Below are 18,088 nucleotides of genomic sequence, written 5' to 3' on the forward strand. Positions count from 1 at the left end.
GCTCCATGTGGAACAGTGCAAACCCAGGGGTGATCCCCTCTGCCCCAGCTCTGACAGAGGCACAGCAGGGCCAGATGTCCATTGAGCTGAGCTCAGTCAGCAATCCCCTCAGGAAGCAGGTTGTTTTCATGGCAGACAGCCATGGCCAAAATACCCAGTGCTCAGAATTCCACCCCTACAGCTCCTCTGCTACAGAACAGGAGGAAACTTTCATCACTGTAGAAAGGACCTCAGGTTCTTAACCCTTCAGGTCGAACAGTTCCTTGCCACAGGCAACCAAAATACTAGGGCCACTAACTGCATGGAAGCAGGTTCTATGTTATTTTAGGGGAAGTTGCAGTGCTCAAAAAGCTGTAACAATGTTGCTTACAAAATCACATCTTTAAGCAGGATGTTTGACAAGTTACATTTATTGAAACATAGTTGCAGTAAGCTGCCCAGTCCACGGATGCCTACAGGAAAGTACAGAATCAACTCTCATCCCCCTCAGCAGTTTTAGGGCCCAGGCACCCTGCTCAGGGCAGCCCTGCTGTGCTTTGAACCAATGCCCACTGGGCACCCCCAGCAGCAGGGGTGGTTGCCTTTGCTCCCCCCCAGTCGTTACTGTAACACTCAGGTCAGTGCTCTGTCAGGGGTCACTGTGTGGCAGCTGCAGGGGCAAGGGCACAAGAGTCAGAGGACACGGGTGTAAGTGTGGTTACAAGAAGCTGGAGGTCAAGAAGGAGTGAGTTCCAGTTTTTAAAAGGAAGATTTATTTAACAAGTTTCACTTAGCGCAATACACCTAAAAAGGAAATCACAATACAATGAAAGATTAAATCAAGGCCTCAGAATTTTATACGAACACCAAGACCAAAATCCTAAAGTAGCCGTATTGCGTCTCAACATGTTTCCCCCATTAACTTAAAAAAAAAAAAGCTTTAACATGCCTTACAGGATATTAAAAGAAATAAACTAGAACTAACATGCCAAATGTTCACTTTGATTTTCAGACACAGCTCCTATATTGGTTCTTTACAAAAAAGCATGTCTCTTTTAACATGTATTCAAAACAGTGTTGGATGTAATATGGTATAAGAGCAACATTTAACATAATTCAAACAGCTTTAACCTAAATACGCTTACTGCTTAAATACACTCCTACAACAAAACTAACTTGAGAAACGCTCCAAATTGTTTAACAGTTATAGTCTTTACTTGGTTATTACATCCTAGATGAATGTTCATTTCTGTATGTTCAAAAATACTGAACCTGAAAGGTTTTAAAACAATCCTGAATTCACTTACAGTAAAGCATAAATCACAAGCTCGTATTGCAAAACTGTTAAACTTAGTTTTTTGTTTTTTTGTTTTTTAAAAAAGATGTGACCAAAAGTCAGCGATTGGTTACATTCCCCAGCCACCACTCATGTTGGACATGTTGGACATGCCGCCCATGCCGTTCACTCCCATGGATGCGCGGTTCCCACTGCTGTAGTAGCTGCTGTTCATGGCGCCCTGGCTCCCGGGGTCTGAGGGGGAAACCGACAGCAGGTTCACAGCTGCCTCAGGCCGACTCGAAGCATCCTTGCCCCAACGCCTGTCCTTGCTGGGCCACCTCGTAAATACCGTCTACCGTGCCCAACGCTGCAAAGTGTCAGTTTACAGCTCCGTACCCAAAGCCAGTTATCGGATGTTCAACGACAGCACGAGCTCTGCATCACCCCCTTCCCAAGCCAGAGCTTTACCACTGCTCTGGGGGAATAGGGAGGACCCAGCCTCCCATGACCCCCTCCCCCATCTGTACTGTGTTTAAACAAAGCTGGGCTCCAGCTTTTGGGTTAAGAAAAGTGATCAGAGCAATGCAAGTCTGAGACTGGCATTTCCTGCCCCTTTTAGAATAGTTTTCCACATTTCCCCCCCACCTCAGCCCCCCATTCCCCAAATTCACAGTAGCCACAACCTTTAACTTTCAGAGCCTGTGCTGCCCAGGTTACAACCCAACCCTTTAACACCAGTGAAGGGCATGTTAAGCCAGCTGCACCTGGCCCAATGGAAACCAGCAAAGAAATGCTCTTACCATAGCCACTCATGCTGCTTTGACCTCCATATCCTCCTCCGTAACCCCCACTCAGCTGCTGGTTGCCTGGAGCACCGTAACTGGATTGGCTCCCTTTTAAGTTAAGGATAAAAACATTAAGAACTTGCCGGTCAACATCTGCTCATCATCAACAAACCCAGCCCTCACCCAACCAACAGCCCCTGCACTCTGGCACTACCTTGCTCACACCAAGGGAAGTTTAACATGCTCAAGGAAAGTGATGGGGTTTCTAAAGACATCCCTGCAATCAAGCAGCAACAAGAACTTTAGAAGTTACTTTTACAATTTCTGTGGACTATACTAAACAGGATCAATCTGTACTGTAACACACCCAAAAAAACTTAAGCTTAGCTTTAAGGACCTCACACTGAGTGCTGCCCTTTCAGAAGCATAGAAGCTCATTAACTGGAGTCCCCCATGTGTACACAGTCCAGACAGACTTATTCCTGCCCCAGAGTGATTGTGCACCACATCACAACAGTGCTGTGGCTCAGGCACAGATACTTTGTTGTTTAAACAAACAACTGCTCTTCACCTCATCACTTGCCTACACTCTTTTCTGTAGTTTAAGTATCTGCATTAGAACTATGAACATTTTGTAACCAAACACTATAAAAGCAGCAGTGTATCCACACCCCCCACCCCCAGCACCCTCCAGATAAAGGAGCCCCCCAGAAACCAACCCCACCTTCATCTCCGAAACCAGCCCAGCTGGGTGTCAGGAGGGTATCTGTCTTAGAGGCATAACAGCAACAGGCATTTAAGACTTGTGCTGCAAACACACATTTTAGATTTTTAAACAATTTTGGGGTTTGCCAGAGCAATTCAGACAATTTCTCCCAATTCCAAGTATCTCTCTCTCACCACCAAGACTCAGCTTGAATGGCAGGCCACATGCCACAGATACATCCTCCATCACCGAACCATGTTCTGGTATTCCCCAATAGGGAAGGAGAATAAAAAGGACAGACATCTCCCAGATTTTGCACTATCACGCTCCCAAAGAAGCCACTCATCCCACCAGGCACACCACACTCAGGACCACAAGTTTATTCAACCTATTAAAGCTCAAATGTATTCCCAAAAGGATTATATACCTGGCAACGTGCTAGTGTTCCAATCTTGGACTACCCCTTCCGACTCCTTGACTGTGTGATTAAGACAGAATGTTGAATTTCAGTTTTGATGCCAGGCACACAATAAAGCAGGAGCTGTACAAAACGAGCCAGCTTCCAAGTGCAGTGAGACCGTTACATACCCATTGCTCCCATCATCTGACTGCCATAGGCACCACCAGTTCCTCCTGCTGTAGAATTCAGGAAGAGTTCTACATATCTGTGTTCTGCAAGAAGAAAGTTTTCCCATGAGAGCATTTCAAACCCATGCAGCTTGTCTCACCACAAGTGAAGCTGCAGTGAAATCTTAGGCATTCCAGTTGCAGCAAATGTGCTACACTGCAGTGCTGGCAGCTCCCTAAAGCCACGTCTTCCAGGCAGTCGGACTTACGCATATTTGCTTTGTCTTTGGACATAGCAGCCACTGCGTCCTCGTGAGTAGCAAATTCAACGTCTGCCTCTCCGGTTACTCTGCCATCTGGTCCAATTTCAATGTGTACTCTTACAGGGTTCAGAGGTGAGAAGAACTACACACGGAACAGTCACACAGATTAAAACGCACCAATGCAACAGTTTGGGTTTACAACAAGCCACTTTCTCCAGAGGAACACTGCAGCTACAGTGCAGCTGGTATGTCCCCACAAGGACCCCAGGAGCCAAAGCCATGCACTGGGGAGCAGCGTGTGGCACTCACGTTGTAGATGTCGTTCTCCGTGGCTCTGTAGGGCAGACCTCGCATGTGGACGCAGTGGCCGGTCGTGCTCTGGAAGGTGGACGATCCGTCGCCGTACCTGTGGTCCGACATCCCTGCGGAGAAAAGAGTCCATTCTAGGTCTTTCAGATGTATTTTAGTTTCTTTTGGGACATGTCGTAAGTTCAGTTACTGTTCCTATTAGAGATCCTTACCTCTTCCAAATCTATCAGAACCAAACCCATAGCCATCATTATACCCATTGTAGTCATCATAACCTCCATAACCTAGAAACAGATTGGACATGTTCATTTCAACTACACAAAGTTTCAAATAAACTTTCATTTCGACTACAGAAAGATCCAAATACACAGTACACACTGCAAACAACGACTACTACAACATTTCATTTCTTCTACAAGAATTAAGGCCAAGGACACATACACAGCTGGGGAGACACTAGCAGGTCCAAGAGTTGCTGCTTTTCAAACGAGCAGCTCCCTGGGCCCCCGGGCACTTACCTCCTCCGTAGGCTCCACGCCTCATTCTCTCCAAGCTACTTCCTCTACCCAGACTGTTGTATCCGCGCGTCAGGCCGGGCCTGTCGTACGGACCAGGTCTCTGCATGGCCAACAGCTTGCGGGGAGGGTCGTAGTGAGTGCGCACCTCTGCTCGGCTACTCTTGAAGATCTCAATGTACCTACGAGTGTTTGCACAGGGAGAAGTCAGTCTTTGATTCCTTCCACAAGCACCTCACAACTTCACATTACAACAAGCCATTTAGTCATAGCCTTGACACTGGCAGTAATTTTAAGCCAGGTTTCTTTACATTATGTAGGCAATGACTTTCTATTATTAGCACTACATTACATTTAAATCAGTGTATTTTCAAGAAATTAAAATTACTGAAGGGTTTATGTGCTCCTCATACTTTGCAGTATCCCAGCCTTAAGGGTGGGGGAGCAGTATTGATTCCCCACCCACCTCCCCCCAATTTAAAATGTTAGTCAAACAATGTAGGAGGGACCAGTGTCCACTCAACTCAACACTGTTGCTCAAGGCAACAGAAACAGAGGGTTAAAAACCCGATCTCCACCGAGAGTTTAACCCATCAGAATGCCACAAAAAGCTCTGCATGTACTACTGAACCCAGCCTATGCTTCAGTGATTCAGCACAGGCAAAAGGTGCATGCTTCATTGAAAAATAGTCACAAGTAAAATTGAATAAAAACCCTTTGTGACAATTTCTTGAAAGCTATGCTTATTACATTGAAGATTAATACAAGTAAGTAAATTTGTTACATTTCAACTTATAAAACAAGTTTAGAAAGTATCACATTTTCTTATGGTAGTAAGAATACTGTGCATGTCTTTAGAGCTAAAGGCAGAATTGGTGCTATTTGAGAAGTTAAAGCCATAGTCTCTCAACTTTGTCATTTCCAAGCTATAGTTTTGAATGCCTGTCATTACTCATTTTCCAAAGCACATTTTAGCTTAGTCCAATTTTATTTTGTATTTTTGGGTTGATCTAAACAGTCTGTGCCACACACACTGTAGCAATCAATACCTTTACTCATCATCAAGTTAGAGACCACAATACTATTTGGATTTGGGTGTTAACACTTTCAGAAGAGAGAATATGGATTTAATTGTTTACCATAAGAAAAGTGACAGAGCCAACCAACCATCCATCCCCACCTGTGCCCTATTCTTTCCTTGTGTTTCTTTAGAGCCTTTTCAGCTATTTCCTGTGAAGCAAACTGCACGAAGGCCTCCCCCGTACTCCTCCCCTGGAAGTCCACCGGCAATGTTATCCCATTTGGCACGATTTCCAACCCTTCAACCCAAGGACAAATAACCCCAGTAGGGGGGCAATATTAACATCACAAGCCCAGTCATGAGTTTTTTCTTATAGCTTTAAAAACACCAGAATTTAAACACTTTTAAGAGAATGGTATGTTGATTCTAGAACACCAGAATAAAAAAGGCACTTCAACAAAGAGCTCCACGATCACATACCATTCAGTTCAGGTTCTTAACCCACTCTGCAGAGCTCAGAAATGCTCTGAGGGTCAGGGACAGCCCCTCAGAGAAGGCATCTAATGCAGGGTGCGTTAAGAACTTCACACATCATTACAAACCTCGTCAATTCTGTGAAAGTATTTAAGATGAACTTTTTAAGAGAACTTAAATTCAAACACAGCAAGTTAAACAGCTTTATATAGAACAAGTAATTTTACTAGAAGTCATGTAAAATAATTAGTCTTATGCAAACATCAAGTTTCAGCAATTTTTTATCTTTAGGAGTGCTTAATTAAGAAAAAAATCATGAAGTAATTTTTAAGTATTAGTTCCTGAACAGAAGAAACACATTTTGTATATTAAGCACATAAACAACTTATAAAGCTCGAATTACTTCACCACGTAAGAAAAAAACAGCTTAAAATGCACATGCTTAGAAATTGCTTGTTCATATCACCAATTCAGAAAACAAAAAAAAACAAGTTCTGAGATTGTAAAACTGGATATGCTTCTACTGTATTTTAAAGCAAAACAGCAAGCTTCATCATATCTTGTAATAGCAAAACATTTAGAAATCTAGTATTTTGAAAATAATACAAATGAAATCTAAACAATCAACAGATTCCATTCTTAGACATTTTAAAAGTCTAATTCCAGTTTGTAAACATAAAACAGCTGCAAAGAAAGTAAAAATTAGTCAAAACAAGGCATTATCTTTTCATCCATAACTTTGAGCTAGGCAACATCAAGGGTCTAGTGGGATTTTATCCTCATAGGAAGAGAAAGGGGCAAATCTGTAGATCTGTATTTGGGTAGAGTTCAGCAGGTTTTCTCTGCATTTCATTCAATACTAGCTCTATACTGGGAAGAGGTCATGGGCCCTTACTGAGAACCTGCTCCTCACACAGAGCCCAGTGCTGAGTCTGTTCTACATCCTTCACTGACCAGGGCCAATGATCCAAAGCCAGGGGTGGAAGTAGCCTCCCACATGAACTGTTCAGCTTTATTTGGAAAGCAAGACATTTTTCTATAATCCTTTATTGGAACAGCACGTCCCACCAAGTATAAATTCAAGCACCTTTTTGGCATTCCCTAAATTATTTATCAAGTATTTTAGGAAAATAAGGATTTTATCCAAAGGATTCTTCATGCCCAGAGAACTAGTGAAGAATTGTTTTATTTACTCTTAATACCCATCATAATACTGTTGGATGTACTACTGGGCAATCCATATGCCTGTTTGGTTTGTTGGGGTATTTTTAGCATAAACCAATAGTGCTATAGCTACTACTTTTATCCCACATACCTGAAAAAAACTGTACAATTTCTTCTTTACTACAGCCAAATGGGAGTCCTCTAAGACGTACAAAACCATCATTAGCTGTATCAGGGCTGTTGGGACCAGTATGCTTCAGAACCCAATCCATTTCAACGTTGTTTGACTTGAAAACTGTAAAAGGCACTTAGAATTAATGCATTCTGGAGTAAGGAAGAGTTTTTAAAGTCATTTGCCTTGAAACTAGTCAACTTATGATATGCAAGTCCATTTGTCCTTTCACATGCATTTTAAAGAGACAAAAAATGCAATTAACCAAAAACCCATCAAGCACAAACACAGTGTAGTCAGTTACTAGACCAACTGAGTCAAACCTTCAACGTATCTGTGTCCCATTGTTTCTCTGTCTTTTTTCAGGGCCAATTTCACATCCTCCTCTGATTCAAGTTCAGCAAATGCTTCTCCACTTGGTCTGCCCTCCCTGGTGTAGATGAAACGGATACCCAAAGCCCCATTCAGAATTTTGCAATCTGAAAATTAAACAGAAAGGTCAGAATTACATTAATTTTTACAGGAACAGTGTTACTTTGAAAGTTTCAGAGAGCCTAAACCCAAAAATGTAATGAGTATCAACTATATCATAACAACAAAACCAGCAGCATTCCTGTTGCAATGCAACTTTAAAACGACCAGTTAACTAAGACACTAACTAAAGTTCCCATTCTAGTCAAACCTACATATAAAGGATAATTGCAAATTAGTTATTTCCAAAGCTTTTCTGCCTCAAGTTGAACATACTATGTGCTTTCGATCTTAACTCTCTTCTTAGTGTGAAATAAGTAATAATAACTATCAAGGTAAGTGTAATAAACTAAATCAGAACAAAGTCAAATACATCAAATTCCTGAAGCAATTTTAAAAGGTCCAGTCACTGCAGAAAGCACGTATTTATCACCTCTATTTATTACTGCAGAATGCTAATAATTGGGGGAAGGATGCACACACTGAACACTTGTATTGTCCCAACAGACATGACTCTATTGGGACAATACAAGAACTAAACTGATTTAGCTTTAAAATTCTTACTTCAGGTTGAACTTTCTTTAAAACTGAACCTTCTCTCTCCCACTTACTCAAGCAAAGGCAGTTGTGGCTATCCCAGCAACTCAGATAAGCCCCTTCTGTATTGAGTTCCTGCTAGCATGACGATGGTTTTGCATCCCAGGTTCCGGCTGAAGCACTTGCTGCACTACAAACTGCACTGGCTACTGAATGCCTCCTGCAACTGCTCACTACAGCACTACCACAGTGTCCCTGGGAGGGACCCAGAATTGACAGCAGAGCCCGACCCCTCTCCCACACCTCTTATTCCCCCACAGCCCCACTTACCGGAGAAGAACCTCTGCACCTCCTCGGTGGAGCAAGACCAAGGCAGCCCCCGGACTTTTACCACGTATCCCTCGCTGCTCTCTGTGTTAAGCATCACATTGGGGGTGAGGCTCTGCTCTGTCTCTGCTTCTGTGGTTGCTGGAAAGACCAGAACGGGCCCTTTGAGATGCTGCTCGGCACGGCCGCCACCCGCACCCCCTCAGAGCGCCCGGCGGCCCCCCTGGCCTGTGCCCCGGCCCTCCCTGATCCTCCTCTGCCTCGGCCGCTGCCGCCTCACACACACGGCGCCGCTCCCGCCCCCGGCCCGCGCCCTGCCCCTTCCCCGCACGCACACATGGTGGGGCTCCGCGCTGGTTCTAGGGCTCCGAGCCTGATCCACTGTCCGGAGAGCGCCTAGTCCCGGTCAGGCGGCAGCGAGCGGGCGAGCCTGCAGCGAGAGCGCGCTAGGAAATGGCGGCGGGTGCTCCCGCTTCCGCTGGGCCGGGCCTTCCTCCGCACAAAGAGCGCGGTCCCAGACGCCGCCCTGGCGGGCCCGCGGCCCCCGGCGATGGCGCAGCGCCCGCGGCCGGTTCGCAGGGAGGGCCGTGCGACGAGAGGGCACCAAGCACCGCGAGCCTTCGCCGAGCACGGGACCGGCCGCGGCGTGGCCGGGGTGGGTGCGGGGCGCGTGTGCCCCGGTGGGGCCCGGCCCCACCCCCGAGACCCGCGCGCCGCCTGTGCGCACGCGCCGCCCGCCCGCCGCGCCGAACAAAGCCCCGGCCCCGCGCGCCCTGGGCGCCGCTCGCCGCACTGCGCGTGCCCCGCGCGCTGCCGCCCCCGCCCCGGCCCGTCGCGGCTCCCGCGTGGCGCGGACAGCGGAGCGCTCTGGCTGCGCACACCGCGTGTGCGAACTAGCACTTACCAGCTTCAAAGGCTGACGCTACCCCACGTGAAACAATCTGCTCGCTTCGGTCACTGAAGCCTGGTGTGTTTGGAGGAGACGGGGAAAGAAGAGACAATGGGTCACAATTATCATAAAAGAACCGAAAAGTTAATTCCCTCCCATTTCCTCCAAACACACCAGACCTAGCTAGATTTCACCTTGTTATTACCGAGGAGGAAGGAGGAAATTGGAATAACTCATCATCTAAGAATCCTCCATCCTCTTTCCTTTGGATAATCACCTCATGTTTCAACTTGTCTGCACAGTTGATAGAGGACCCATGCCTAGACTTAAGCAGGCTCCTTGAGCCCTGAAATAGGTATTTGCTACTCAGAAGCTGCTCTGAGTAGTCTCCGGATGAACACTATTCATCCACAAGTGTTTCTTCTCCAGTCAGTATCAAAACAGACTATGAGCCTACTTTGCTTCATATCTCATTACATGTTCTGGCCTACTAACAACCACCCCACCCCCGCAGCTGGAGGCTTTTTGACTTTTTTTTTAGTGCACGCTCAAGTTTACGTAAGTAAATCAAACAACATGGCGAACTCGTTTACAGGAATGCAAATTAGATCAGTAAGTGGAACCGTGCTACAGCCACTTCCTGAACAAAGCTCTCTTCGCCATTTCACTGCCGAACGCCCATTTTGTAACACCGCGGCGGCGGGAGCTGGGCAGGAGTAGCGGGGGAGGGGGCAGCGCCTCCGCCTCTTCCCGGGGAGGACTGGCGGGAAGCGGCCATCCCGCCCACCCGCCTGGCGGGACGCTTAAAGTGCGCTGGAGCAGCCGGGAACTCCTTGAGTTCCCGCTCGGCACCACCATGTCTACCCCCGCCAAGCGACACTGCCAGAGCCCCGCCGGCTCCCTCGAATCCAGCTTCCAGAAGCGCCTCAGGAAGATTTCCATCGAGGGGAACATCGGTGAGCTCGGCGGAGAGAGTGCGGGAGGCGGCTCAGGGTGGTAGGGGAGTCCAGAGGAAGGTGGGGGGTGTCAGGCCGGGAGGACCCCAAGGGGCTTGGATGCCGGGGGGGATAGAGGGGCGGCAGCTGCGCTTGTCCCCCCGGCTCTGCGGGCAGCGGGGGGCTCTGCAGGGAAAGCCACACCGGGACATGAACCCGGAGCGAGGCTGGGGCGGATTGGGAGCTCCCCGAGCAGGGTGCCCGTCAGTGACACCGAGGCGCAGGGCGGGCTCGGGAGCACAAAGCCCCGGTGCCCCCCTCCCCGGCCCGCCCGGGGCTGCAGCACTCGTTCGCTCCCGCCCGCGCCAAGTCCCAGCGCCTGCGCGGTCGCTCCCTCGCTCTCCCCCCTAAGCTCCGCCCGCCACGGCAGCTCTAAAATGTCGGCTGCTCCTCGGCCGCCCTTATCGCCCGCCCGGCCGGGCGCGGCCCCTCTGGTGAGGAAGATTAGCACAGTTTTCTCCACGGCGGACCCGGCCGGCCCCGCGCCCCAACAGCCGCTAACAACCCTCAAACTGCCCCCTGTCCGTCAGCAGCACCGGAGCTATCAACCCCCAGCCCTTTGTGAACTGCTCTAATCTTCCGCAGCTGCGGGGAAGTCAACGTTTGTCAGGCTGCTGGAGAAACACAGCGATGAGTGGGAGATCATCCCTGAGCCCATCGCTAAGTGGTGCAACATCCAGACAGCCGAGGATGAGTACAAGGTAGGTGCGCTGGATTTGGGCCGGAAGAAACTTCAGGGAGTTCCACAGCTAGGGAGTTATGCCAAAATCCAGCTATACTTAGTCTGCAGCAGCCAGAGTCATCCTCACTATCATTCCACAGTTGGTCAGGCACTCAAATTGTAAAGGCAAGATACTACTGAGTGTATATTCCAAATCACATCCCCTACTCCACGGGAACCACACTACAATCCGGAACTCAAACTGCTCAAAGAAGCTGTCATGAAAACCACCATCACCTGAGGAAGAAGAGTCTCTTAGGTCCTATGCCTAAGCATTTTTTTAGTAATATAAAGAAAGCCATGAATTCTTACTTAAACAGATCAGAATTCTGGACTGAGAAAAGCAGTATGTTCATATAACTTTTTTTTCTTGCCTTTTAGGAACTTTCAACATCTCAGAAGAGTGGAGGAAACTTACTTCAAATGCTGTATGACAAACCCACAAGATGGGCTTACACATTTCAGACTTATGCCTGCTTGAGCCGAGTAAAAGCACAATTAAAACCTCTATCAGCCAAGCTGTACGAAGCAGAACATCCAGTGCAATTCTTTGAAAGATCTGTGTACAGTGACAGGTAATTACCCTCACAGCATGGCAAGAACTCGCATTAACAATTTCCAGGTCTTTAAAGACATGGAGCTGAGGAAACACTTCATATTTGAACTAACACCTGCAAGGGAGCAGGCTTGATTAAGGCATTTTTTTCAATACCATCATTCTGTTCTGATGATAAGTGTTTTGGTAGTTCACTTTTGTCATTCCTGGCATGAAACTGATGTCTTTCATTGCAGATATGTATTTGCTTCTAACCTGTTCGAGTCTGGAAGTATTAATGAAACAGAGTGGTCTATTTATCAGGACTGGCACACATGGCTTTTGAATCAGTTTCAATCAGATATAGAACTGGACGGCATGATCTATCTCAGAACCACACCTCAGGTATGCTCACTAAAAATGGAGGTTTCTCAGTTCCAGTTTCATTTTCCAGAGGCTTAAGAGGATACAAAAAGTTATTCTAGATTTAACTCGTTTATGCTATTTAAAATGAATGCTCACTAATGTCTAGCATTAATCCTTCCAAGTTAAGGCCCACTTGATCCGTTTAGCTGATTTAACTTACAACACATGATTAATGACTAGATTTATATTTTTTTTCCCAGAAATGCATGGAAAGGCTACAGATGAGGGGAAGAAAAGAGGAGGAAGGAATTGAGCTTGAGTATTTGGAAAACCTCCACTATAAACATGAAACCTGGCTTCATGAAAGGACTATGAGGTAGGAAACCATTTTATGTAGCAAGTTTCAACTTGCAGGCAAGGCTTTTTCCTACCTTCAAGCCTTAGTTTTATCAAGTTTAGTGCAAGTCTAGTTTCACTCAGGCAGTTAGTTGCACTCATATTTATACCCACTTCAGGTTTCAAGAGATGGAACTTCATCTAATTTGAAACTTTTGTTAAGCATTAGCTTCAAATAGAAAGCTTTACAGTTGTAACTCCAGCAAGGATATGGGATTTTGCTCTTTGGAAGGACTTAGGAATAAGACACTTAAAATGGTGGTCAGGGGCCAATCACATACATTGCAACAGAAACTGCACGGTGAGAAATGTAAGGGGCCCAACCACCTTTAAACTAGCAGGGCTGCATTTTAACAAAGTTTAAATATTAATCATAACTTAAATTTAAACAATAATCAGAAACACTTTTGGCAGACCTGTTACACACAAGAAACCTAATTAGCAACTGAGTGATCTCTGCACACCTTCCCTTAAGCTTCTTATTGACTCTTACTGGCTTTCCCATCTAAACAATCTGAACATGAAAACAGACCCTAGATTTTTCCCTAGAGGAATCCAAAATATTCTACTGAAGGGGAAGCCCTACAATTCCAGCAAAAGCACATTATCAGTTTAACCTACTTGCTGAAGTTTCACATAGGATGACCCAAATGCTTAGGAGACATAAGGCAGCGCATAGCGTGGAATTTTGGGAATGTTTACGTTGCGTACTCATTCCAAACTCAGTAAGGAACCACTTCCTGTATTTGGAATAGGAACTGGAGTGTGCAAGCACAGGTTAGAATGTTGTTCAGCACACGTACTGTGTTTTAGAAATGCCTTCCACACTCAGAAAGACTAACTACGGCTCCCATCTGTTCCTAAACTGAAGCCAAAATGGTCTTGCTTATGTCCAAGACGTTATAAATACCAGTCTTATAACCTGTTCAAGAGGTCATCCTTATGAAAGCTTTAAAATTGCATCTTGGTAAGTGGATTAAGTGGGGGAGACACAGGGCAAGGGAGATTTAGAAAAAAATACTCTATCTTAAAATTACAAAATCAGTTCCTGGTCATTGATTCCATTACAAGAATGAGAGAAAAAAAATTAGGGTTTACTATTCTCCTCCCCCCCCCCCCCAACTTGTACATTACAGATAGATATTAAGAGTCCAGATTTGTGAAATATATTAAGAGCAATTAAGGACAAACTTGGCATGGGCTTTATATTTAAGTTATGAGCATCAGCTTTACCATTTCAGGTGGATGTGGTAATCGAGAGCAGGGGTCTTGAATGCACAGTATTTCGTGTCAATTTTACTCAAACTATGTTCTTGCACTTAACAGAGTTGATTTTGAGAACATTAAGGAGATTCCTATTTTAGTTTTGGATGTTAATGAAGATTTTAAGAACGATAAAATTAAACAAGAGTACCTGATTGATAAAGTAAGTATGAAGTATTGGGGGGTTTGTATCTGCTCTTCTTCTGCAGTTATCATGCATGCAGGGACACTTCGAGAGTGGGGAGAGTAAACAACAAGGAACCAAAATGGTGTTTACCAATGCCTACAAAAGGAGTTGTTTGGCTAATCCATGGGGGGAAAAAAAACTGCACCTAATAGTTAAAAGCACGAGGAAGTGGTCTCCTAGCAAACCCTATAAACCATTTTCTTCATCTTGTTCTGGCTCATCAATTTGAGATTACTAAAGAATGACTCCTTTAAGACAAGACTAATTCCCTCATTTTAACAGCTCTAAATAAACTGGGAAGGGGAGCCCAATGATGAATTGTAGAGGTATTTGTCATTACATCCTCATGGAAACCAGCAATTAATCGCTTAGTTCTGAGCAGACACTCAGACATGCCATCTACCTTGCCCCTCTGAAAGGCCACACGCATTTCAGCTCATGAATTAAATACAGGGGCAAAACATCACTGGAAAACCATATTTCTTCCCAAATAAAGGGAAAAGCCTGGCTTTTAATGTACCAAATAATACATATGCTTTTTTTGTTTGTTTTTTGATAGGTCAAGTCATTCCTGACTTCTTTAGAAGATGAAAATTAATTCAAGTAACAAGTCCCTGAAGTTTACTCAACAATCTTTAAACAATTTTTAAACAATGTTTAAAAATTTACTTAAAACAAATGCATTACCTGTATAGCTGATTTTTAAGCAAGCGTGAAATGTAATAACATTATTTGGGTTTTATTTTGATCCTTGCCTGAGCAGTGTGGGTTTTGCTAGGCCTTTTTATATAGCTAAAAAGAATAAATATGGGATGTTTTTTTTCTGTATATTCTCTGATGTTTAATAAAGATTTAAAAGTCATATTGGAGTGTCTGTCCCCACGGGGGAGCTCAGCCAGAGGCCGACACCCAGTAAACAGATAGCAGGCGCTGAGCAGGGCTGTTTTGCAATAACTGGCACGGGTTCACCATTTTAAGACGAGACTGTTATGGCGTCCAGAAACCTTTACTTTCAACTTCTGCTTTACTGAGTGGCCGTTTCCACCGGATTTACGCTACTTAAGGCTGGACGTTAGACCTGTAATAAACTGTAATTTACGCTTATCTCGTTTGCGATCTGACGCCCACCCGCCCCCCCCCCCAGCACGGGGAGGGACCCGCGGGCGCGGCAGCGGCGGTGGAGGCGGGACAGCGACCCCGAAGAGCCCCCGCGGCCCCGCCCGACACGACGCACGCGGCCGGGGGGGTTGAGCGGCGCACGCGGCCGGGCCCATCCCGCCGCCCCCCTCCCCTCCCCCCCGCCACCTTGAGGCCTCCCCGGGCCCGGGCGGGCGGCACCACGAGGGCCCGATCGCCCTTTCCCCCATCTCCCCGTTTCCTCCCGCCACCCCCTCCCCGCCCGCCGTCGCCGGGCCTTACCCAAGCCGGGGATCTCGCCCTCGGTCTCCTCGGTGTGACAAGGGTCCATCTTGGCCGCGCCTTCCCCGCAGGGGCCGCAAGAAGAACAAAGCTGGGCGGGGGCGCTCAGGCGCTGCGCGAACAGAAACAAATGCTCAGCGGCGGCCGAAGGGGCGCTCGGAAAAGGTGGATCGGGGCTCCGCGGGGGATTTCTCAGCACTCCCGCGGGGATGGGCCGCGATACAGCCGCCGGTATTCCCGGTACCGCCCGCTCACTCCGTCTGCGCAGCGCCCGTTCCGCGCCTATAAATGGCCGCTGGCCGCGCAGCGCCGTGCGCTGACGTCACGCGCCGCCCGCCCCCGCCAGCCAATGGCCGCGTGACAAATTGAACGCAGCCAGTCACGTCCGGCCCCCCGCGCGCGCTATGGGGGGGGGGGGAAAAATGGAGGGGGGAGCGCGCGATCGCCCCGGGGGTCCCGCGAGCCCCTGAGCCCCCCGCGCCCGCCGGGGGACCCGGGTTCGAGTCCCCAGGGATCCACGTTGGAGTCTCTGCCACCGGCCTCGGCTCCGGTTCGAGTCCCGCCCCCGCCCGTTCCGCTTCCCGGTTTTAGAACATGGCGGCGGCCTTGCTCCCCCCCCCACCTCCCCCCCACGCCCGCCCCGGCGCCCCCACTCGTCCCCGTTCCCCCGGCACCCCCGCTCACGGCGAGCTGCAGCCGCGGGGCTCCGGCAGCGATCGGTGGCTCCGCGCACTGCAGCACCGCCCGCCGCCGGTGTCAGCAGGGCTCGGCTCCGCCTCCCGCCGCGGCGGGGGCCGGGCACGGCGGGGCCTGCGCGGGCCCGGCCGAGGAGGCCTTGAGGGCTCCCCCGCACGATCGAGGGCCGCGTGTGGCAGCCCGGGCGTGGGCAGCGCAGCCCGAGCTGAACGGCCCCGCTCAGGCACTGCCGGGGCTGTGTGGATTTGGCGCAGGAGGCTCCTGGGCCGGACTGCCCCTGGAATCCCCGAGTGAGCGCTGGGCACCTCTCGCATGCCCTCTGCGCCCTCAGACCGCGCTCTCCCGGCCAGACCCACCGTCTCCGCAAAAATCGCTAGCTGAAGCAGTTTCAGGTTAAAATAGCTGCAAGGGAACCTTGCTGTGGGATTGAACAGATAAGAGGTAACCTTAGGACTGTGGAGGTGTGGCATCGACTCCAAGCTTTGTTTCTGGCTGAGTGTTAGTGAGTGTAAAGCAAATCCCTTTGCTAATCCCTGTCGAGGCCTTTGCGTTTCTAGCAGTGAGATATTGATAATTTTTGGCTTTTTATAGTGTGTATTAATGTTCATACACTGAGGTACGTTTCCTATGTGTCATTTTATTAGTCCTGATTGGTATTTTTAGTCCCCATTACTGCATTTGAAAAAGAACAGAAAATGGGTTTTCTGTTGTTTATGCATCATGAGCCACGTGATTAAATGGCTTTAAAGAGAGCTGTAATGGCTGTTCTCTTGCTATCTAATTTACAGTGGGAAATTAAGCCTTATTTGCCTAATATTTTCTTGATCTTATTTTTATTTAGTTAAACAGGATTCTGATGTAAGACCTATCTTTAGAGGTCTCTTAGGAAATTAAAATCATCCTGTGTTCACACCAACAAGAAGTTCTACATATCCTTCCAGTGTTAGGAGAAAGGTCATATGACTTCTTTCTGCAAATACATATCTGCTACTAATCTTAGGCAAAAAACTCAGCCTGCCTTTGACATAACCCACAGTAAGTTTGGTACAGCCATTTCCAAGGGAAGAACGTGACTGTGAGCAGCAGGGGTAAGCAAAGACATAAATAGTTATCAGAAGAGTTTTGATTAGCTAATGTATATGCTGGTTTGAAAGACAAAAATAATTAACAATTCAAATGGAATTACTGCTAACAGAGCAGCCCTTTTTCTCAGAGGCCCTGGCTGGTTACGTACTTTTGTACATGGCGGTGGTCTCATGGTGTGTGAGCACTCACACAGAGGGAGACAGGAGATAAAAATCTTCCTGAAAACATCGGTACAGTTTCTTTCTTCCATGAGTTCTTCTAGGACTCAGGCACCACATTTACCTGGCTTTTATTTTATGGTATGAGCCTGACAGCTGCACCTTCCCCTCCAACAGACCCAGCTGAACGCCAGTGTGTCTGTCACAGCTCACGCTGCAGCTCTGTTTTTTCCTGAAAGGACTTTGTTCTACTTCAGAAGTTCACTCTTTCGTTCCTGTGATGGGGAAAGGCACACCTGCTGCCCAGAGAGCAGGGGAGAGGAGCTGCTCTCATTTTCCTGTTTGCATTCCCAGAAGGTTTTGCCGCATTTTTCATGTCTCAGCTACGTGTGTTGCATGTGCCTCATGTTTGCATATAAGCACCTATAATGCAGGATCTTATGGTTAATCTGCAAACCTGATTAACTCTCAGTAAACACTGCTGCAGATGACTTGTTTTTCATGTGGGCTCTGAAAACAGGGAATACATGGAAGTCTTATACCACTGATGCTTTGTATGTTTCTCTGTGTGTGTGTGACCTCCAATCAAAAGCCCTACCATCCAATCATAACCTTTCTGTACTTCCCATGCCTTTTGATACAGCCTCTAGCTGTGACACTGTGATAAATAGAAGTGAAACAATGCTATTAAAAATGCATGATGTGTATTCTGCCATATTAGATAACATGGCCGCATTCATCACCCACTAATGCTGCCAGTTCACAGCTTTGCCACTGCAGTCTCCCTCCCATGTCTGATTTGGACAAT

At 47.4% G+C, this 18,088-nt stretch overlaps 2 protein-coding genes across 14 annotated transcripts; one reads left to right on the forward strand and one right to left on the reverse strand.

Moving 5' to 3' along the window:
- Window positions 1-725: 725 nt before the first annotated feature.
- Window positions 726-16,120, reverse strand: HNRNPH1 (heterogeneous nuclear ribonucleoprotein H1). Of its 13 annotated transcripts, none has more exons than XM_084216027.1 (16): window positions 16,025-16,120; window positions 15,341-15,452; window positions 9,474-9,533; window positions 8,573-8,710; window positions 7,558-7,713; window positions 7,214-7,357; window positions 5,584-5,722; window positions 4,407-4,585; window positions 4,101-4,172; window positions 3,889-4,022; window positions 3,586-3,721; window positions 3,338-3,421; window positions 3,177-3,227; window positions 2,258-2,320; window positions 2,059-2,151; window positions 726-1,510 (listed from the first exon to the last, which is right to left on the reverse strand). In XM_084216027.1, the coding sequence occupies exons 2-16, from the start codon at window positions 15,387-15,389 to the stop codon at window positions 1,386-1,388; spliced, it is 1,623 nt and encodes a 540-aa protein (XP_084072153.1). In that variant the 5' UTR covers window positions 15,390-15,452; window positions 16,025-16,120; the 3' UTR covers window positions 726-1,385. The 13 variants fall into 13 exon arrangements, with proteins under 13 accessions (XP_084072153.1, XP_084072159.1, XP_084072157.1 ...); XM_084216033.1 differs by lacking the exon at window positions 16,025-16,120 and adding an exon at window positions 8,905-8,999 and having other exon boundaries at window positions 15,341-15,652; XM_084216031.1 differs by lacking the exon at window positions 9,474-9,533.
- Window positions 10,315-14,994, forward strand: LOC311159449 (deoxycytidine kinase 2; the record flags this gene model as incomplete). Its single annotated transcript, XM_084215544.1, has 7 exons — window positions 10,315-10,414; window positions 11,039-11,154; window positions 11,556-11,749; window positions 11,967-12,114; window positions 12,336-12,451; window positions 13,798-13,897; window positions 14,481-14,994. The coding sequence occupies 7 exons, from the start codon at window positions 10,315-10,317 to the stop codon at window positions 14,517-14,519; spliced, it is 813 nt and encodes a 270-aa protein (XP_084071670.1). The 3' UTR covers window positions 14,520-14,994.
- Window positions 16,121-18,088: the final 1,968 nt, after the last annotated feature.

Source organism: Fringilla coelebs (assembly GCF_963513975.1).
Source record: "Fringilla coelebs genome assembly, chromosome: 15".
In the NCBI taxonomy this organism is placed as follows: Eukaryota; Metazoa; Chordata; class Aves; order Passeriformes; family Fringillidae; genus Fringilla; species Fringilla coelebs.